This window comes from Glycine max, chromosome 18 (genome assembly GCF_000004515.6).
Source record: "Glycine max cultivar Williams 82 chromosome 18, Glycine_max_v4.0, whole genome shotgun sequence".
NCBI classification, from domain to species: Eukaryota; Viridiplantae; Streptophyta; class Magnoliopsida; order Fabales; family Fabaceae; genus Glycine; species Glycine max.
The window spans coordinates 502,580-524,491 of record NC_038254.2 but is presented as its reverse complement, the minus strand read 5'-3'; the positions used below and the strand labels follow the sequence as shown (position 1 = coordinate 524,491).

The following is a 21,912-nucleotide window of genomic DNA, read 5'->3' as shown; positions in this document are numbered from 1 at the left end:
TCACCCTCGACGACAACGTCGTCGGAGTAGTGGATTTCTATCCTTGAGTGCACAGTAATCACGAGAGATGGCTATGGAGGACTTAGCAATCCAATATCAAAGGTGCACCATAAAAATGTGAGGAAGAGATTAATCCAACAATAGTTAATTAAGGTCCACCGTAAATCACATGAAACACTTCTCCTCCGTAGAAGTCGTCTTAAAAAATTTGGAGACCAAATTGAACTATTTAGAAAACTTTTTAGACCAAATTGATAATTAAGCCTTTTATTTTTATAGAAAGGTAAAAAATCACAGAGGCCTAATTTACAGCCCTTTGTCTTGTTACATGCCAAATTTTAAGTACAAACACTATATTTCAATTGATATATAAAATAAAAATATTTAAATCATTTTATCTTTTTAAAAGAAAGAATAATTTAATTAAATAAACTAATATGGTTTAAAATATTTTTTTTATGAAACTCACGCCCCTAGCATCAACGTCCAACGCCAGAGCCTGAGAAGGCAAAGCAGCCTCTAAAACCTGCAAAGCCACATTCAACTAATTTCTTAACTTAACAAGAATATTTGTGATGCATAAAATATGTACTCACTAAGGACAAGTGCACCTTACACAGTAACAATAGTGGACTGGAAAGTTTAGATATCGTACCCTAGAGACTAATTGTGTTCTCGAACACTCTAAATCGCATAAACTAAACAATTTTGGGTTTTTAACATGAGTTTAGGGTTTGTTGTGATTGTGTTCAACAAAATAAACTAAAGATGGACAATAACTTCAAGAAAGAGATATATATGAGAGATAAAGACTCAGATTGTGATTTTGCATGCATCATCCCCCTTAATTCCTAATTCAATTTAGATATCTTAATTATCAAATTATTGTCTAATACCTCTTGATTTAATTGTTAGCCTATGGTTAAGGTCTCAGAATTCTTTCCCCTTAAATTAACCATGCATTAGTCATTTGGGATTCAATTTAGGGTTAATGATGAATTTCAAAGAAGTTTATACATAGGAAGTTCATACCACCATTTGGTCATGCAAGTTTTATGAACTTTATAATTCTACATGTCAATTAATTGTAAGAAGATTGTCATTAACATGCAATTGACTGAAAATCAAAGTGACCAATTTCAATATAAAAATATAAAGTAGAAGAAAGACACAATCATTTGAATAACATTGAAGAACTTTATTAAAAATAGGAATTAGAGTTCACAGTGCAACTATATCACAATCTGAGGCTTAAGGGTTTTAGCCAACCAGTATTATAGAAAAGCTAAGTAACCTACAATCATGCATTGAAAGTAAAAGAGATAAAAACCCTTACAATTTAAGACCTCAGCTTTGTTAGTGCAATTCCCTCTCTCCAAAACTCTCAAAAAGTGTAAAATATACAAAAGGTAGGTTAAAAAGTGTTTCTTAAGGCTATTTATACTAATAAAGACTTGTCAATCAAGAAAGGCGCATAACAGTCGTGGTAAATTTACCATGGTCATGATAAAAAACATTGATGTTGAGTGCTTTGGGGCATTATGGATCTTTCACGACACTCGTGAATTGATCACGATCGTTACCGACCAATAAGCACTGATATTTAGGGCAGTGGTGATCTTATCATGGGCCTTGTGATCACCACGGCTATGGCAGAGTGCAGAGTCTTCAATTTCTTCATGGATTTATGTTGATTCCAACTCTCTCACTTGACCAAATATTTATACTTCCTACCCATAAAACTAGAGCCCAAAACTTGAATTCTGCCAAGAAAAGTACATGAAAATGACACAAAAACTAAAATAAAATGTCACTCAAAATACGTTTTATCAACCACCTCACACTTGAAGTTTGTTTATCCTCAAGCAATTACTATAATTTAGATACCAACACACTTTCTATGAAATCAAGAAACTAGCCACCTCATTTTATTGTGAACATAAATAAGAAAGAATTGACAAGAACAACCAACCACATTCAGAAGATATATACCACAAAATTCCATTAGGCTTTCATTGCCTACCAACATGTTCAGTTCTACAGTGAGCAACGGGTCACTCATCTCACTACTCTCAATGTTTTGGGAAAAGAGATAAAGCACTCATATCATGGCTCGAGACCTTGCATTTTAGTTTACTTATCAATCAACTCAACCTAAGCAAAATTCTAGTATGCATGAAAGTGAGGCATCACTAGGTATTCAAAGGGGACAATTATTATTCTCTACACTTACATATCCAAAATTGATTCTTTTGGGAACCAAGCTTCTCGTTTTGCTTACTCACAAAAATTTCCAGTATATTTTTTTGAAGGTCTTTTTGGTTGCCTTATTTTTCTCTTTTAGATTTTTTTTTTTGCAAAAGGAAAAGCTTCATAGAAGAAATCATTGCTCCACCAAAACCAATATTCAGAGATGTCCCTTTATTTTTAAAGTCACCAAGTAGTAAGCACTAAACTTTTAACACAATTGGATAACAAAGAAAATATCAATTCAGCTTAAAGGGGACAACTAGAGGATACATTTAAGCAAACAATATGGGTTTAGAAACAAAGCCTACAAATTGTCTCAATTAGTTCAATACACTTAGGAAATTTACTCGAGGATATGTATCTTAAGATAAACCAAATGCATAACAACTCAAATGGACATACATCACACATAATGAGATTAAGCTCAAAAGCTAATGTAAGTGATTTATGTAACACCCTTTATTAAAATAACAACTCATACTAAATGAATATAAAATCTCAAAATTAGATTAGTTCGAAAATACCTCAAGTATAATAAATAAAGTCAAATAAATAAGTCTTTACATAAGAAAGTATTTTGTAATAGTAAATATTTTTTATTTTTAAAAAAATATACGAATTAAATATTTTGTATGATTTATATCAAAATTAATTGTAACAAAATTTATTATTTAAATTTAGATGTGCATTAAATATACATTAGAAATTTTGGTGTTATGTATTAATGTATAATATTATTTATTTTGTAACATAATTGACTCATTAGCTCAGTTGGTTAGAGTGTTGTGTTAATAACTTGAAAGTCACAAATTTGAGTCTTGCTTATGCCACTATTTTTAAATTAATTCATAACAAATACTTTTTTTTAAAAAAAAAAACGTAAGACACTCTTCCGTAAGATCTTACGAAAAAAGTATGAAGGGCAAAATTGGAAAAAAGGAGAAATGCTGGGTGCACCAGCAATACTGCTGGGTGCACCTAGCAAACACCCTATTGATTTTGCTCTGCAAACTGGCTTGTTACTATTTGCCACCTTAGCATTCAGCAGTAAGGAAGGGAATGAGAAGTTAATGATTGCTATGTTCCCATGCTTGAGGAAGTGGAACCAAAGTGTAGCGTAAAATTCAGCTTAGCTACCACCAGCAGTAAATGGGAGATTTCAGTCGTTATCATTTACCAGCAACTTAGTGTACTTTTGATATGTTATGAAATGTAAATATTTTCGAAAAGCACACATTCCACCAATCCGGCAATTAATAACCATCTTTTAAATTAAAATTAAACACCGAAGTTATAGATATTGATGGTTTTTGGATAACGTGTGTTGTGATGCTAAAGCTAAACCATTTCACCTTTACTAGTTTAATGCTAAACCAAGGACCATATGAAATTGGCTTGTCCTCATACAAATAGAATATTTAGTTACGTACAATTTGTTTCCCTTAGCCTAATTTATTTAACTAAGACATTTGTTTGCAAAGTCCTTAGTAGGGTTCATTTTCTTTTGCCTTCTATAGTAGTAGGGATTAAACATTATCACTTACAAAGGAAATACCCTTAATAGTGAAAACTCTTTAGACACTACTCCAATGGCGAGGCCTATCCTAAATTCTAGTATTGTCTAATACCCAAAGAAGCTCAACAATTAGAATATTTAGTAAATCGTATTAGTTTATAATAACAAAAAATTCCCAAAAAAACTCTACGACAAAATTTTTGCACTGCAGAGTACATGCAAAGAATTGTCCAGATTTATACTATAGACAGGTCCATGTGTCATGTGTATATCACATGTATACGTACAGCCATCGCATGCAAGAATTTATCTAGAAGTGGAACTAGAATTGCTTCTTTCTTCTCCTATTGGATTGCTTAAATGACATCATGATTTCATTGATTTGTACTCATTTGTTTCTTTATTAGCTCATCAATGTGTTAAAGGAAACTCTTGTCTTCCTTAAACCTTATTTTTGGGTAAAGACAGAAGTCATATCCGGTATTGTTCGTGAAATGTTGTCACTTTACAATGATTGAGAAGAAAAAAAATTATATTCATTAGTCTGCGCATATAATAATATTTCCAATAACAAAAAACGTGGCTTAAGTTCAGTGCTTCTTGAAATGAAAATTCATCAATCATTCAATTATATAGTAGGTGGCTTCTATGTGTTTAAAATTTATCTTGTGTTCTATAATATGTTGTCAGACTTATTAACCGGGAAGAAACGTGTCAGTAATATATTCTTTAATATACAATTTTTAATTATAGATTCAAATTTAATAAAAATTACAGAATCATAAAAAAGACTCAGTAATAATAAGAAGTCACAAAAATTTGTAATTTTGAATAAATTTCACTCCATAATAAGGTGTATTTTTTTTATAATATATATATATATATATATATATATATATATATATATTATATTAGAGAGTGTATTATTAGTTTTTCTCAAATTGCAAATTTTCCTCCTTTAATTCGATTCAAAACTACTCCAAGGATGATGATTCCAAGGGGTGTATTGTAAAATTCATGAATACAATATTCTCATTTAATATTTTCATCTTTATGCTGCCTTTCGTCCTTGACAAGACACAGCTCAGCTTTACTTTTTGCTGGAATAAGGTAGAACGTTTTATTCGAAGTTCTTATAAAAACTCCAAAATTAATTTTGCTGCTGTTGCCTTTGCACCTAAATAATGAACCGATTTTTTTTTTATTTATAAAAAAAGCTCGCAATACACGTGATAATGATGGCGTACTACATTCGATCTCACTACTGGAAACTTGCAAGGAAAATAATCCACTTCAACATCCATTACAAAAAAGCAAAAAATAATTATTTCATACTTATCTATCCCAATCAAGATCAGCATCATATATTTATGAAAGAGAACGTAGGAATCAAGTTTATAAAATAAAAAGTGCTATACTTGACGAAGCCTGGCGCAAAACACATATCACATCTGACATCACTAAATGAGGAAGTCCATCAATTTTAGGTTCTAAAGACAGAGACATATGTAATACAATTTAAAAAATAAAAGAGGGGGAAAAAAGGTAAAGTCTGAAGGATCAAATGACTAGTTCATTCTTGAACCCAAAGCTTACATTACCCACCTCTGCCATCCTTGTCTTTTAAGCAAAAACTAACACCAAATGCAAATACTATCCCCACTGACACTAAAACTTCTTTCTCATCATTCATGAATTTTGCTTCTTCATTCAGTTTTTTATCCAGGAACCTCCTCAGTAGTCTCTAAGTTCGATCTATACTGAAGGGTACCTTCAAATCAAATGGGTTCATTCCAGACACCAATTGGAATGAGAAGTTCAACATTGCTAGAGACTTCATGTGGATTCCTGTTACAGGAACTCCAGGCAAGAGGCTTATTTATTTCATACTTTATATATGTCTTTTGATAACTCCTGTTAGATTTTTTTTCTTCTTTCTAATCTTCAATGAATTTAGATAATATGGGATGAAGTTGGAGAAGATAAGTTTGAAAGGGAGAAAGTTCTGTTAGATTTGGAGCAAGAGTGCCTTGAGGTTTACAGAAGAAAAGTTGACAGAGCTAATATATCTAGAGCTCGGCTGCATCAGGAATTGGCCGAGGCTGAGGCCGAATTTACCCACCTTCTTTTGTCCCTTGGTGAACGATCTCTACCTGGCCGGGTACTTATTCCTTTTAGTCATCTCCAGTTATTAGTTAATTGATCAGAACTAAGAACAATGATAAGCAAATACAATCTTATTTCATATATCAAATGTAAACATGTGCCAATTATAAATTATTGATTGAATAACATTTATGCTTTCAGTTACATCTCATTGTTTGAATTTGACACAATCTTCAACTATGAGATAATTGTGAAAAAAATATTACAAAATAGATCAGCGAAGCTTTAGCAACCAATACAACTTTGCAAGAGAATCTTCTAATGTGACTTCAATGATAAAATTTATGCTTCAACAACATCATGAATCAGTGTAGACTCTAGACTGATGACAATACTAACTGAACAGCCAGAGAAAAGGGCAGGTTCACTAAAAGAGCAGCTAGATTCAATCACTCCAGCACTTCGGGAAATGCGCTTGAGGAAAGAAGAGAGGTTAAACCAGTTCCGAACTGTACAAGGTCAAATTCAAAAAATTTCTGCAGAAATTGCAGGTAACTCAGACAATGAACCCTCAACCATTGTTGTAAATGAGAATGATCTTTCACTAAAAAGACTCGAGGAATATCAGAATGAGTTGCATAGACTTTACAATGAGAAGGTACCTAGAAGCCATTTATGTTTTTTACCCCATCATTTAGGGGATAGTATTCTTCAAACTTGCAACATTTTCATATTATTTCTTGTGATTTCATCTGTAGAATGAAAGACTTCAGCAAGTAGAGAAATACATCGACATAATACACAGCTTGTCCACAATATTGGGAAAGGATTCTTCAGCAATCATCATGGAAGTTCATCCAAGCTTAAATGATTTGTGTGGAATAACAAAAAATATAAGTGACACCATCTTAGATAAACTCAATATCACAGTGGAGTCTCTTTTTGAAGAAAAACAAACTCGGCTAGACAAGGTAAAATAATACTATTGTTTTTTTGGTCTATATAAAAATTGTTAAATTTGAAAAGCCAGTCAGAACACACTTCCTCTACTTTCTAAGGAATTATCCCAGTTATTAAAGGAACTTAAACATGTCATTTAGCTATAATAATTATAACAGGCATAAAAAAAAGACACCTGGGCTACAAAATTTTAAAACTTTTCATTATAAAACTTCTGATATATTAAAGGAGTACTAACCTGTTGGGAGGCTAGTGTAAAATAAATACTTCAGGAAGCTTCAAGTAATGAGTATTTTTCCCTTCACTTTTTTGCTTTCCATTTTATAAATTTGTCATATTCTTGATAAATTTTGCAGCTTCATCATTTAGGCAAAGCACTGTCAAATCTATGGAATCTTATGGACACATCATACAGTGAGCGACAATCTTTTTCCCATGTAATCAATTTGTTGTCACTCTCATCTGCAGAAGTAACAGATCCGGGAAGTCTTACTCTAGAAATAGTCCAGCAGGTAGGTATCTAACTTAAATGATCCATAGAAAATATCGGAAACTCAAATATTTAAAAAGTCTACAACTTTTTACAAGACTGAAGCTGAAGTAAAGAGACTGGATCAACTAAAAGCAAGCAAGATGAAGGAGCTATTCCAGAAGAAGCAGGAGGAACTGGAATTGATATGCAAGAAATCACATGTGGAGATTCCTTCAAGGGAAGAGATGAACAATATAATTAACCTCATAAACTCAGGTGAATCTAACAAATGTGTGTGTATTCAATTTCAAAAAATGTACGTGTTTATTTACTTTAAAAGACCAGCCTAGGAATTGACTTACATCTACAACAGGGGAGATTGATCATTCTGATCTCCTCCTGAGCATGGATGAACAGATATCAAGAGCAAAAGAAGAGGCTTCTAGCAGGAAGGCTATCATGGAGAAAGTGGAGAAGTGGATGTTAGCATGTGATGAGGAGCACTGGCTAGAAGAATATAGCAGGGTTAGAATTTTCATTTAAATTAATATTCATAAATAGGTTTAAAGGGTGATTGTATCTATTGTATTGTATGTTTCACTATCCAAGTGTGCTATATCAGGATGAGAATCGATACTCAGTCAGTAGAGGAGCTCACAAAAACTTGAGACGTGCCGAACGTGCCCGTATAATGGTCAGCAGAATGCCAGGTACACACACACACATGATGAAAACAGATAATTTGGACCAATTGGCAGCAAACACATAGTGATTACAAACAATGGTTTCTATTTCCAGCTTTGGTAGATTTGCTAATAAAAATGACTAGGAGTTGGGAAGAAGAAAGAAATAAAGTTTTCTTGTATGATCAGGTAACACATCTTACACTCTGCAAAACTTGGAATCCAGAATAACTGGTATAGTAGAAAGTACATGCTTATAAAGTGTACCAAGATTTAAGAAAAAGTCCAAATAATTCTTAAAAGGGAATAAGTGGGATTTTAAAAAGTGGTGTAGCCAAAGTTAAATCACTCAACCACTATGCAATAAACATTTTGGTATAGTATGCATAGAAGCAATAATGAAACTCTAGTTTCCTCTACTATAAAACATGCCACATTGCAAACTCAGTAAATCAAGTAATGCCATAAACCATCCATAGATAATTTTTCAAAAATACAGTAACACAGTTACACACCTACACCTCAGCACCTCATATAATAAAAACCTTAAGAATTCCAGAGGCAAATCATGTTATACACTTCTAGACTTCTACCATTATTTAAATGGCTTCAGAAATCTTACAGTGTCAATTTCTTTTTTCACGACTCATTTCTTTATTCATCTTTAATAGTATGGTAGTGTGGTTTGTTAAGTTAATAACAGCAAGCAAAAATGATATCTATGTAGGTACCTCTAATGGCCATATTGGAAGAATATAACATCCTAAGGCGAGAAAAGGAGGAGGATACTAAAAGACAGCAGGTGAGTATTTTGTAGTACAATGACAGACAGCTTCATACATCAGTTTGAAGCAAACATTAAATTCTTATTCATATTTCGTTGTTTGTGAAAAGACTCTTGCTATTTGAATTGTTATACACTAATACCTTATTCGTAACCCTTTTCTTATGTTTGGTTTTCAGCCATGGGAAAAAAAGAGAATTCAAAGCCAAGTAGTTGAGCGAGATAATACTTATGCGTCAAGACCTGGCACCAGCAGTAGGCGTCTTCCTAGTAGAAGCTTGAATGGAGCTCTAGACAGTTCTGTGGTCCTGAACAGAAGGCTTTCTATGGGAATCCAACAGCATAAATTCAGGAAATCACGGCATGTCCTTCATTAAAGATGGAAGGAATGTCCTAAGAAAAAAGATTTATGGCGAACCCACCTTCACTTCTCCTACAAGAGACGGGGCATCTTCTGCGGTGTCAATACGTTCTATACGGTTTTCCCCTTAAATTTCTTTATTAGAAACCTAGATTTTGTCTGAAACTGCTTCAGAAAGCTTGCTTTCCAAGAAAACTGTTGTGGAATAGCAAGAGAATAAGCATGGAGTTTTTTATGTACTCATGTTCCTAATCTTAAGTTGCCCAAATGGATGAGCTCGTACTTGATGTCAACTGCAAACAGATTAAGTTCTTGACTCATTGTTTAATTTGCAATTTTGCATCATGAATCCCTGTTTCAGTGCCAGAATTACATGATGCATTTCTTGATCTACATGTACTATAATCACAAACCTAATCTTACAAATTTGAATGATTATAGATGTGTTTGTATTCACCTTGCAGCAAATTGGACACAAATTCACTGAGACAAAGTTTCCAGTTCAACATGTATTGGAAAGTAGAATTGGACCAAAACAAACAAACACTGTATAATCTTAGCCAACTTCAAATGAGCAAACCAAAGCAAAGTTACTATGTCAATAACCAAACGATCAAAATAAATAAATAGAGTACCGGGGGAATATGGACCATAATAGAATATGCGAATAACTAATTAGAATCCCATATTTTCGCTAATGCATTGTTAGATGTTATCTCAGATTCAGATCGGATACAAAATCTCAAACGCAGGTGTATAAACAAACAAAACCTAAGACTCATCTACGGGTACTGGCGATTGGGCTTGGTCTTGGTCTGGATTTTCAGGCGGTTGAGCTTGAGCTGGATTTTCAGGTGGTTGGGCTTGGGCTGGGTCGTCAAGTTCTGGTTTCCGGAAAAATAGATCGATGCGGCGAGTACCACGGGGAGGAGGATCCAATTTGGGCCGACCGGCAGGCTGAGTGGGCCTATCGGGCTTGGTGGGCTGAGATGGCGGCGGAAGCTCATCGAGGAGAAAATCCCTGGTTGGCTGGTGCCTCTTCACGGCCTCTCTTATATGTTCCAGATTCACGGTCTTCCGTTTCTTTTCAATCGCAACCTGCGCCGATTTTTCAGCCAGGAATTGGAGGAATAATTCCGTGGAGCGCGACACCAGAAACAACGCTTCTGAGCTCACCCTCTTCACGTCTTTGTCCAGCGCCATAATCTTCTTCACCCGACCCTTCGGGAATTCCAGTTGTATCGATACTCCGCTTTCTTCTTCCTCCGCCATAACCATTACAATTTTCTTTTCTGAGTTTCCTTTCTTTATGGTTCGGTAGGGTTTTCAAATTGGCGGGAGCGACAAAAGACCCGGGGACATTATCGTCATATTAGGTCAACCCTTCCCGCCAAACATAAAATAGAATACAGCGTAAATAGTCAAATTGATTAAATTATCTACAAAATAATAATTAATTATGTAAATAATTTAATATTAAATTGATATTTAAATTGATTATAAAAATATAATTTATTTAAATTGATTTTCAAATATTATAAATTTGTATTTTATATTTTTCATATCTTTCGTGGACCCATTGGTTGCATTAAATTAAACTTTTAGGATGAGTTTTTATTATTTATCCTAAAAAAAAAACATGAAGTGGGCCGTACTGGGCTTTTTCAAATTTGAGCCCAGGCCCAACAGGTAAAGTCTTACCCCTGTTTAGTTTAGTGGAGCGGTTTGCGTCTGCAGGAGGTGCAGTTGCAGAGTTTAACGTTTGGCCATCACAGAAGGGGGAATGGAGTTTTCTCAAGATGATTTTGATCGGTTACTGTTATTCGAGCACACGCGAAAGAGCGCTGAAGCAAACTACGCAGAGAATCCTCTAGACGCTGATGTACGTATCGTTCTTCATCTTCATTCTATGAGTTACTTTGCTCATACCGCAGGTGTGCTGTTTCCGAATTTGTGAGGTTTATGTTGGAAGTTATGTATGTAATGTATAATTGTTGCCAATATTGTTTTTTCTGTTATTAGTCTTTGTCCCATTACAACATTGAAATTTGGAAGGACAAAACTTATACAACACCATTGTCATCGAATTGGGGTTTCATCTCGGTAGTGCACATAATAAAGGTTTGCGTTACTGGATTATGTGGATTATCGAGGTGAAACTCTAATTCTTGTTGGAAAACAACACAACTAGTATAAGAGACTGTATCTAAGTTTTCTCTAAATTGGAAATGCGGTTTATTGGAGTTATGAGTTTTGTAACCTTGTAGTTTAGAAAATAGCTTAGGTTCATTTTACTTGCAGAAGTTGGTAAAACATAAGTATGTTTCAATATGTATATCTCCATGCAGAATCTGACCAAGTGGGGGGGAGCTTTGATCGAGTTGTCATCGTTCCAAGCTCCTAAGGATGCCAAGGCGATGATTGATGGTATATCACGTGTTGAATTGAGCAAAATGTAAAAGTGAATTTCTGTTTTCGAGAAGGTAAGGGCGAGTTACTGTGATTGATTTTGGGATTTGGTGGGAACCAACCAACTAAACAGATGCCCTTTCAAAGCTGGAGGAGGCTTTGCTGATCAATCCAACTAAGCATGACACTCTTTGGTGCTTGGGAAATGCAAACACGTCTTATGCTTTTCTAATCCCTGATATCACTGAGGCAAAGGGTTATTTTGACAAGGCACTTGATTATTTCCAGAAAGCTGTGGATGAGGTAATGTATTTGCTCTGTTCGTTCCTCTTCGTGTATTATTACAACCGTGCTTGTAAATCTACGAATTACTTAGTGTTGGATTCTGAAATTGTAGGATCCTGAGAATGACCTCTATAGAAAGTCCTTGCAAGTTGCCATTAAGGTAATGGAATTGCTATGGCCATTGTATCAATATTATTTGTGCACTTGATTTTATTCTAATGTTTAAAATTTTGCTGAAGAAAGAACCGGCTAAAACTGCCTTGTCTACTCTTGTTTTAGCTGAAAAATATTAGTGTTTTCATGGTTGATGGGAACACAACTTGCTGAGATATATATAGTGTAAACTAGTTCACTATCCGTGTCAGTGTTTCTGCTGTTCACTACAGGGTCTATCTATGTGGTTTTAATGTTTTATATTGACTGATTTATATGCTATTTAAGATTAAGTAAGTCAAAACAAGATAAATTATTTGGCATGTTTAGTCTATAAATCTCAACGGCTGCTATACCGTATATTTCAGGTTTTTTACAGTTAATGTGTTAAACTATAGAGAAAAGGGTTAATTAATATTAAAGCAATTGAAATTGGATTGGAGAGAGCAAATGTACTTTATAACTTGGTGTGCATCAAAACAGAATACATAGTTTTTGTCACTGTGCCACTGGTGAACTCTTAACTGTGTTCTTATCATTCAAAATTGTTTAAAAATTTAATAAACAATAGTAATAATAAAATTCAATTGTTGCTTAAAAATAAGCCCCAAAAAAACAAGAGAGAGAGAGAGAGGGAGGGAGGGATTGTCTTTTGAGGCATGATGCATACAAATCAACCAATTAAGAGAAAGAAAAGCCATGCAGACAGAGCCTCAAATATCCTCTCAAATTTTGGGTAACCATTTTAAAATGGGAATATCTTAGGGGTGCAATTTGATAATGTTTTCATCATTCCATGGGGATAATTAGACGTCTAAACTTAATCTATATTTTCAAAAGCTAATTTTCAAAATATATATATATCTGATTATTTTCCTAAAAGAAAATTGATTTCAAGTTTCAACTCCATTTATTTTTTGTAAATTTTTAGTTATTGTCGTGATACTCTCCAAGTACATAAAGCCTTGTGTTTTCTTGTGGATGGTTGTGATTTCACATTTCACAACCTCAATTCGCATGCTCAATAAATAAATCTTACTGGTAGAGCAACTTTAGTATTCTTTGATTTCTTTCCATATGCATTCAGGGCAACTGCTTTCTAGAGTCCTTATTTTTTCTGTTAACCTTATATATAAATAACTTGTGCACCATTGTATCTTTTCCACTTTGATGAGTTGCTGTTAACCATGTTTCATAGGCCCCAGAACTACACATGGAGATCCATAAAAATGGGCTTGGTCTGATGAGTAATGCGGGATCCTCTGCTACTTCAAAAGAAAAGGTTGTATATATTGAAATTTCATTGCATTTAATTAAATTTTAGTCACGTACTTACAAATACTAATTGATCACTATAAATCAACTTCAATCTGCTATGTCAAGTTAACAGAAGTCGCTTCTTGATGATTTTAAAATGCTCAAAGCAGCATGAAGTTCTTGTTCTGTAGATACAGCCTTGTTTAGGGCCATTATGCCTCGAATTTTGTGGGTACAAAGCTTCTTATGTTAGCATGTCATTAGAAATTGCATCTTCGACAAATTTTTTATGGTTAATGTGAACTGTGAAGTAATGCAAACAACACACCACCATGTATATTAAAAAAGTCTTTATTGCCTCTTCATTTGGAATAGCATTTGGCACGCGTTTGTGTTGTGTTGGAGTTGATTCATTTTTTTGTCTTAGGATTTTGCTAATATTTTACCTTGGGATACACTACCTTGCCTATGACATTTCTATCTGTAAAGCTTGTTTGCATTTTGAGTTAACTGTAGATATAATTTAATTATATCTAAATAAATGATTTAGATTGATGTCAATTTAAACTGATTTAGTAATTTATTTGCATTTGTTTTTCTGCTTGTTTGCCTTATATTGTTTGATGACTGCAGGTTTCTATCAAAGTACTGCCACACTATGGTTGGCTCTTTGGCTGCCTATGATATGGCAGTAAAAATTGATTTTTGTAGTTGCTAACTAGGTTTGTATTGGCCAACTTTGTATTCTCAATAATTATTTTCCTTCTGTTACTCGGATCATATGTACTGAGGCTGACCTGCTAAATGTTGATGATGTAGATAACAAGCTATTCTGTCCTTTTAACTACTCGTCTTATATTTCTAGCTTGCCATATTTTTGGACGTTGAAAAATGATGAAAGTAGCCTTATGGGATTAAGTTGTTTGAAAAATTTACTCGTGATTATTTTGTATGAGATTATATGTATTCAATAATCTATAACGAAGAATATTATTTTTTATAATTGATGCATGTCTACTTTAGTCTATTTATAGAATAATTTGCCATTGTTTGGCTCATTTCAGGAATCTAAAAGGCAGAAGAGCAATGACTTTAAGTATGACATATTTGGATGGATTATTCTTGCAGTGGGTATAGTAGCATGGGTGGGAATGGCCAAATCTAACATTCCCCCGCCACCTCCAAGATAAACATATTTCTTTGATGAATCATTACCAAATTATTGGTGATTAGTTATTCACTTTAGATTGGAAGTTGTGAACTAGGTATTGCACATGTGGTTGGTTTCTACTTACTGAGTTCATTTATCATTTACAGTTTACCGTAAAAAAGATTGGTTTTAAGAATTAGCATTTTTAACATATGTTGCCCACTATTTGTAGCCTTACTGGTTTTAAGAATTAGTTTTTTTGCAACTTTAGGAAAAATAAATAAATCATCTCGCAACATCATCTTATAATACTGTCTTACTTTTTTTGTACGATAAATATTCAATATGTTTTATATTTCAATATATTAAATATTTCTTTTGTTTATTCAGAGTAATAACAAAAATTAGGAAAATTTGTTAGAGGATGTATATAACATCACTCATAATTAAAAATAAATTATCTAGTAGTTATTGCATGTGTATCTTTTAAACTCAAATTAAATTTAAAATTATAAATAAGTAAAGAGATAATATTTGATCAACCAGAAAAAAACACCAATTTCAACAAGGTTTTGTAATGTGATTATTTATGGGAATGGTAATAGAGTGAGATGAAAATAAACACTAGTCACATGCTTATAACCCATCATCACTGATGTCTAATACCATTATGTTATCCGTGGTCCCAATAAATAATTTCGTACTCTAAGAGTAAAAAAATAATGAAATAAACAGTAAAATGATATAAAATATATATTTTTACACTTTAATTTAAATATTTCATTTTAATTTTATTTCATTCCACCTTATCGAACGAAACTTAAAAATGAGGAAGGTTCAATTTTCTCTAAACTCCTCCGTAGGTAGATAAAAAGAAAAATTAAATCGCTAAGCATTTGCCAAAATTTCTAATCGCTTTTGATTAGATTCACATTCACAATATCCGTTAATTGAGGTCTCCGTGAGCAATTTCAGGAAAGATGATAGCATAAAAAAGTAAATTAAGTGGAGTTGAATGAATCTGGTTTTGAAATTCAAAATCACACAAGCGACGAGGTTATTATCACCCGTGACTCTCACTTCCCCGGAAAGGCCAAGATCTATTGTGATCGAGACACGTGTCCAGCCATATAAGCGAGTAAGCACCCTACAAACAACCTCGCGCGTACGTTTTTCAGCGTGTGAGAAAAGAAGAAGCATTGCAATTTGCAAATTTCGGTGGACAAGAATAAATATTTTATTTTAATTAATTAATTATTAGTATTATTTAATAAACTTCAGTCTGCATTATTATTTATCGACACATCCCTTCGTCCCCATAAAAATAATATTCCATCCTCGTTTGTTTTCGTTTCCCTCTCACTTTTCTCATTGGAGGGAAAACATCCAAAAAAAAATTTCGGACAGAGAAGAATATAGCTTCTTCTTCCACCAGTGAACAAGTCTAGGGTTTTAGTCTCTTCCTTCAGCTTATTTACTGTGAGTTGATTCCTTCTCTTCCTTTTGCTCTTTGATTTGTTTTCTCTGGTTAAAGTAAAAGCCACTGCGAATGCATTGCTTGCGTCAGAGCCCATCGCTTTTGATTTTCATATCATATATCTATGATTTGAGCTGAGCTTCTTCGGTTAGCGCACGCTCGTGTCTTGTAGTTGTTGTGTGTTAGGGTCTGTTGTGTTTTTAGGGTTTTGGGCGATTTCAATGTGAAGGTTCGGTTTTATCTGTTCCTTGTTCTGTTTGATGCTCAGATTTTGGATACTGATATCGCAATTGATGCCGGGTATTTGATTTGGTGTGCTTGGTAGTTGCGAGATACTTTAATTGAGGGTGTGGAGTTCTGTTGATTCGGTAGCCTCGTGTGAGGAACGTGTGACTAATTCGTTAAACGTTTAGTTAATTATGATATTGTGATGATGTATGAATAGCACTTGAAAATAGATTTGGTTGCTTTGGAACAAATTTTGAGTGTGAACATGTGTTTTTTTTCCTGCTTTTATTCTTTCCGATATTAATTGTGTGAACTATAGTCCTATGCGTCTGATCTAGTTTGAGATGTGAACTTAGAAGTTGGAGCTTTGAAACTTTAAGCTGTTATGAATATTCATTATGTTTTTTTAGCAACATGCGAAAAGCATTGCTTAGTATAGAGTTTTGGATTTGGCAAGGATCTAGCCTTTTAGTTATTACTAAGGTATCTGTTTCCTATGGGCAGGGATCTTTTAAAAAAGCTGTTCCTGGATGCACCGTGTCAGGGTAGTCTCTATGAACCTGTTTTTGCTGCTTTGATTACTCCCACGGAAATTAATCAGCTCGTCAAACATTCTTCTTGAAGTGGACATGCAAACTAAGAAAAAAACCTCTAGGCGAAATGCCAGTCAAGAGTGTGGCAGTCCTAAAGTTTTAAGAGCACCGAGGAAGGTCTCTGAAAATGGTCGAGCTACTGAAAAGAAAGTCAAAGATTTAATAACATCATCTGCTAGAAAGAATAAATCTTGTAAGTACTAGTGATGGTCTGTTCAGTTTTATAAGATAATCTATATCAATTATTTTGAAATGTATGACTCATAACCATGTTGCTCCTTCATATGACCTTTTCTTTATTATTATTTTGAAATTTCCATTATGCATGTATTATGTCCAAATGAATGTGTCTTTCAGCAATTAGAAAACAGTGAAATTAATTGACTTTGCTTTTTTATCGTCTTGGTGTAACTTCAGTTAGCACTCTTGAGAATAAAGCTAGAGAGCCTATCCCTCCTACAGATTTGAATAATGGATATGAGTTTATGGACAGTGGGAATTCCAATGCTTGTTTGGAAAATGATGCAGTTGACGGCATTTCATTAGATTCTATGGTAATTTAACTGGACTGCCTTTTTACTTGTCTTAGTTTGGCTGTTTTACTTTATGCAGGTGTGCATGCTACTACATAAGCTTCTGTTTTGCTCAAAAGCTGTTTTAAATCTTTAAGACTTAAACTGCATAATGACTAAAAACCTCATTTGGCAGAGTACCTGTATCTCGAATATAGTGATTTTAATGATCTCATATACACTGAGCATGTTTAATTTAAATGCTTTCTGAAAATTCAAATGCTGATTTGAAGGGAATTGCCTTGGAACACAGGATATCCTCTTACATATTTTTTTTTTCAATGTTTTGAAATAATACTTCAGGGTTGTAACAATCAAGCTGTTCATCTGGAATCTGGAACTATATTTTCTCCCGGGTTTCACTTGTCCAAAAATTCTGGAGGAGTTGACAAAGGTAAATGACATTGTGTTATTTTAATTTTTCTTAGCTTTGAATTTCTTTCTGTTTGTCCATGAAATCTTCCTAATTTCAATGTGATGATTTTAAATTAATTTTTAATCTTTTTCTTTTGTTTCTCTCTAGTTGATTTTATCAAAATTTTTCAGAATGAAGACCATGAGAGAGTTTCTCCGTGCCAAGAAATAGAGTCACCACAGGAAGATGCAGTAGATGGTCATGTTAGTCAAGACTCTGACACTGCAATGGAGGTAGACATAAACAATTCATCCAACTACTCAAATTCAGGGAGATGTGGCAATCAGATGCTTGCTTTAAGCACAACAAATGTGAATGGTTGCAATTCTGATTATGATGGAAATGGTCTTTCCATGGAAGTTTCTGCCATATATCTTGCCGTGAAAAACTCAAAGCTGGAATGTGTTGACGAGCACAGTCAGAATCCCATGTCTTCTGAAATATGCACAGAGGAGGATGAATTTGAGGATTTTGATGACTTTGACCCATACTTATTTATAAAGACCTTGCCAGACTTGTCAACGGTGGTTCCAACATTTAGACGATTGTTGTTACCCAAGCAGACACGTAGTTGCCCTTCTACTACTCTTGTCCTGGACTTAGATGGTAAGAAAAATCATATTTGTATGCCTAACTGATAAGGTGTTCATCAGAAGGTTTTTTCTTTTTTTTTTTTTTTTTTTTGGGGGGGGGGGGGGGGGGGAGGGGTTAGATATATGGATGGTCTGTCTGCTGCAACAGAACTGATGCTAGTGTCATGTTCATTTCTGTTTTGATGTCCTCTGTTCCATGTCCTTTTCCCCTCCTTTTTGGGGCATCATTAATTTATTGTGAAGCAGTTTTTTTGTTGGTAAAAAAAAAAACTTTCTAATATTGCTTATTGACATTTTATTAATATGACAGCTATGCTCTCTCTTCTCATACCACTATCATTCATTTTTTGGTTATTTTGTTACTTAGATGGTTTAATTTAATGTCATCACACATCATTGGCTACTATAGTTTCATAGAACCTATATTAAAGTGGTTATGGTGCAATCTTACCTTCTTGTCATGGGTTCTAGTTCACGACTGTACTGCCCTTGGCTAAATTGGTGGTGTCCTGAAATTATCATACTGTCTGAAAATGAATGCTGGAGCCTGGAGGTAGAAACATGTTTTTATAGTGAAAAGTGCTTTAATTCTTCTTCCATGTACCTATCTTCTATTGTTTATAGTTGTTTAACTATTATTTTAGTCTCATTTTGCTTTCCAGTTACGCAAAATAACTAGTGGTCAAAGCTCTTGGTTGAACTGCTCATTTTATACTCTTGTTTTTGACTATGCACTCTGCAGAAACTTTGGTGCATTCTACCCTGGAACATTGTGAGGATGTAGACTTCACTTTTCCTGTTAATTTCAATAGTGAGGAGCACATTGTCTATGTACGCTGCCGCCCTCACCTCAAAGATTTCCTTGAGAGAGTTTCTGGTCTTTTTGAGATTATTATATTTACTGCTAGTCAAAGCATTTATGCCGAGCAACTTCTAAATGTGCTTGATCCAAAGCGGAAGATATTTCGCCACCGTGTATACCGTGAGTCCTGTGTTTATGTGGAGGGGAATTACCTCAAAGATTTAACAGTGCTTGGTCGTGATTTGGCACATGTTATAATAATTGACAATTCCCCACAGGTATGGTTGTACGTTCTTTTGTCCAAGAGATCAATATTGCATTTATGGTTACTTTTGTACTGTGCTATACTGCTAGCATTAAAGTTGCATATGGTGATTTGGAAGCCCTCAGAATAATTTATAGATTTTTGTTGTGAAATCTTGCTGAAAAACTTCAACAGTCGCGTCATGATCCCATTTGTTGTGACTGGGATTGTGATGACGTTTACTCTCCGTCATTGAAGATACTCTATATTTTTGTTATTTGTAAAAACATTTCTGTTAGCATAGAATAAAATTAGGAATCACTTGTACTAGTTACATATTTGTTTATTTATAGGAATAAACATAGTTCTTAAAAAATACCATGCTAAATGTTACTTATCACTTTTTTTGCTGTTAATTTTTTTTTTTGCTTCACCTAGGCATTTGGATTCCAAGTGGATAATGGAATACCAATCGAGAGTTGGTTTGATGATCGTTCAGATCAAGAATTGTTTTTGTTACTTCCGTTCTTGGAGAGCTTGGTTGGTGTTGATGATGTCCGGCCACTAATTGCAAAGAAATTCAACCTGCGGGAGAAAATTGCTGCAGCTGCGCTTCCTCTAAATACAAATAGAAGAGATTTCTTATCCGAATGAATTGTGGGTTATACAATATCGAGGAAAGAAGAGTACTTTGTATGTTATAGCATTCTTAGATTATGATTAAACGTTAGATTATTTCTTTGTTGTGGAAATTGTAATGATATATGTCTACACTGAACCAGCAAAAAAGGAAAGGGGAGAACGAGAGTGTAAGCATGTGTTGAGTGTAGAAACCGTTTATACAAGATGACTTGTGCGGGCGGATACTTGGTTGGTTATTGTCCTGGTAATAAAAGTTCCCCAATTGTTTTTATTTAACCTGTATATCTTTTATTTGTGGGTTCACACTTCACATAACCTATGTATCGAGCTAATGGAGGTTGATCCATTGTTTCTTACGTCTAGATTGGGCTTCCTTTTAGAATATGTAATAATAATTCATCACGAATTGTGCATCCATAACTGTAAGAGCAACTGTACTTCGTTTATGTTTCTTTACAAGAACTTCCTTTTGTATTCCGTATCTCCAGTGAAGTGTTTGTCTCTCCGTCAAAATATGTATGTTATACAATAGAATCGTCCCAATAAAGATAAATGACGCGTTAAAATTGTAGCTTTTCTTGTGACGCGTGTTCAAGTAGGAATAAGTAATAGCTCAACATGCACGGAGCTATGTCAACAAATTTATAAATAATTTGTTTGATTTGAAATCTTGGAGATAAAATTGTCTTGTGAACTCTTTTATTTTTCATTTTATTTCATGCCAATAATTTCTCTATTTTAATTTTTTCTCCTGATTTTTTAATTCCTTTAAATACATGTCTAACTTTGTATTCAATTTATTTTTTCTTTATTCGACTAATTGAGGAGGATAGTAAATAAACATACATTCATTTTTCACTATCCAAATCAATTAATCGAATAAATGCAAGCCATTTTTTTTAAATCACATCCTTTTCTATCATAATAATCATGATAAGTTGAGTAAATGGCATAAAAGCTATTTTCATTACCTTTTTCCCCTTTAAATATGTATAACTAAAAAATTTCATTTTGTTCTTGGAAAATTTACTACTGACGAAGTAAAAAGTACTATTCGTAAATTAAGTTATACTTCTCGGTAATGAACTGTAGTAAAAAAAAAATACAAATATTACCTTCTAATATACATTTTTTTCAAAATTATTTAAAAAAGGCATATGAAACTTTTATGTTTATAAAGCTTTTTGTATGCTTATTTTTTTTAATTGACAATGTTTACATGCTAATCTCTCCACGTAGATTTTGATAAGATTATTACCTATATAACCATCTTGTTTAATTGCAAACATACAAAAGATATTAAGATATATTATAAGTCAAAAAAGTATTCATATAATGTGTTTTCAAGTCTAACATATTGGCATCTTCAAAAAAAAAAAAAGTCTAACATATTGCCAGATCAGTCTTCATATGTTACCGCGGGTAGTTTGACGAATAAAAAAAAATGGAGCAGAACTTGATGAAATGCAAATCAGTCTTGCAGTCCCCCTCCCCCCACCGCGGGTATTAGTCCATGATATTTAATTGCTCTTCTTCATGTCCATCATACATTACTCGAGCAATTAATCCACTAGAAATGCATGCATCAATTAAATGCCACACACATATTCTTTTTCTGAGGCCGCATTTGGGGTTGAGTTGAATTAATCTATTATCTATTGCTTGGACATCTAGTGCAATGCATTGCATAGTCCATGGGGACAACAAGCCTGTGGTCAAATATGACAAGGAATGAAGGATGTTACAGCTTCCAAGAAATTCGGGCCCTAACAAACCAAACGAAAGTAGTGAGCATTCACCTTAGAGTCAATCTGACCCATATTGGAGGTTTTTTATTTTTTATTTTCTGAGTATTTAAATCAAATTCAATCCCATCAAATTAAGATTCTTCATAGACCAATTTAACTCATATCATATAATTTTTTTAACTCAACAAACACCACATAATTAAATTTATTAT

The 21,912-nt window shown here is 33.7% G+C and overlaps 4 protein-coding genes across 6 annotated transcripts; 3 read left to right on the top strand and 1 right to left on the bottom strand.

Annotated features, from left to right (window-relative positions):
* Positions 1-5,194: 5,194 nt before the first annotated feature.
* Positions 5,195-9,595, top strand: LOC100793527 (65-kDa microtubule-associated protein 8). 2 transcript variants are annotated; one of them, XM_014771237.3, is made up of 11 exons: positions 5,199-5,632; positions 5,724-5,927; positions 6,279-6,530; positions 6,631-6,843; positions 7,189-7,344; positions 7,421-7,580; positions 7,678-7,829; positions 7,927-8,014; positions 8,103-8,176; positions 8,715-8,789; positions 8,951-9,595. In XM_014771237.3, the coding sequence occupies exons 1-11, from the start codon at positions 5,549-5,551 to the stop codon at positions 9,146-9,148; spliced, it is 1,656 nt and encodes a 551-aa protein (XP_014626723.1). In that variant the 5' UTR covers positions 5,199-5,548; the 3' UTR covers positions 9,149-9,595. The 2 variants fall into 2 exon arrangements, with proteins under 2 accessions (XP_014626724.1, XP_014626723.1); XM_014771238.3 differs by lacking the exon at positions 8,103-8,176 and having other exon boundaries at positions 5,195-5,632; positions 8,951-9,092.
* A 62-nt stretch (positions 9,596-9,657) lies between these two features.
* Positions 9,658-10,484, bottom strand: DPB3-2 (dr1-associated corepressor-like). The gene has a single exon (NM_001363978.1). It carries the CDS (start codon positions 10,408-10,410, stop codon positions 9,904-9,906), a length of 507 nt encoding a protein of 168 aa, NP_001350907.1. The 5' UTR covers positions 10,411-10,484; the 3' UTR covers positions 9,658-9,903.
* A 372-nt stretch (positions 10,485-10,856) lies between these two features.
* LOC100775949 (mitochondrial import receptor subunit TOM20) lies at positions 10,857-14,481 on the top strand. 2 transcript variants are annotated; one of them, XM_006601834.4, is made up of 7 exons: positions 10,857-11,014; positions 11,481-11,559; positions 11,675-11,844; positions 11,939-11,986; positions 13,178-13,261; positions 13,870-13,958; positions 14,301-14,481. In XM_006601834.4, the coding sequence occupies exons 1-6, from the start codon at positions 10,916-10,918 to the stop codon at positions 13,918-13,920; spliced, it is 531 nt and encodes a 176-aa protein (XP_006601897.1). In that variant the 5' UTR covers positions 10,857-10,915; the 3' UTR covers positions 13,921-13,958; positions 14,301-14,481. The 2 variants fall into 2 exon arrangements, with proteins under 2 accessions (XP_006601897.1, XP_003551330.1); XM_003551282.5 differs by lacking the exon at positions 13,870-13,958.
* Positions 14,482-15,690: 1,209 nt separating this feature from the next.
* Positions 15,691-20,228, top strand: LOC100804307 (CTD small phosphatase-like protein 2). The gene is made up of 7 exons (XM_006601832.4): positions 15,691-15,865; positions 16,596-16,877; positions 17,102-17,238; positions 17,560-17,650; positions 17,780-18,277; positions 19,007-19,344; positions 19,749-20,228. Exons 2-7 carry the CDS (start codon positions 16,721-16,723, stop codon positions 19,962-19,964), a joined length of 1,437 nt encoding a protein of 478 aa, XP_006601895.1. The 5' UTR covers positions 15,691-15,865; positions 16,596-16,720; the 3' UTR covers positions 19,965-20,228.
* The last annotated feature ends 1,684 nt before the right edge of the window (positions 20,229-21,912 follow it).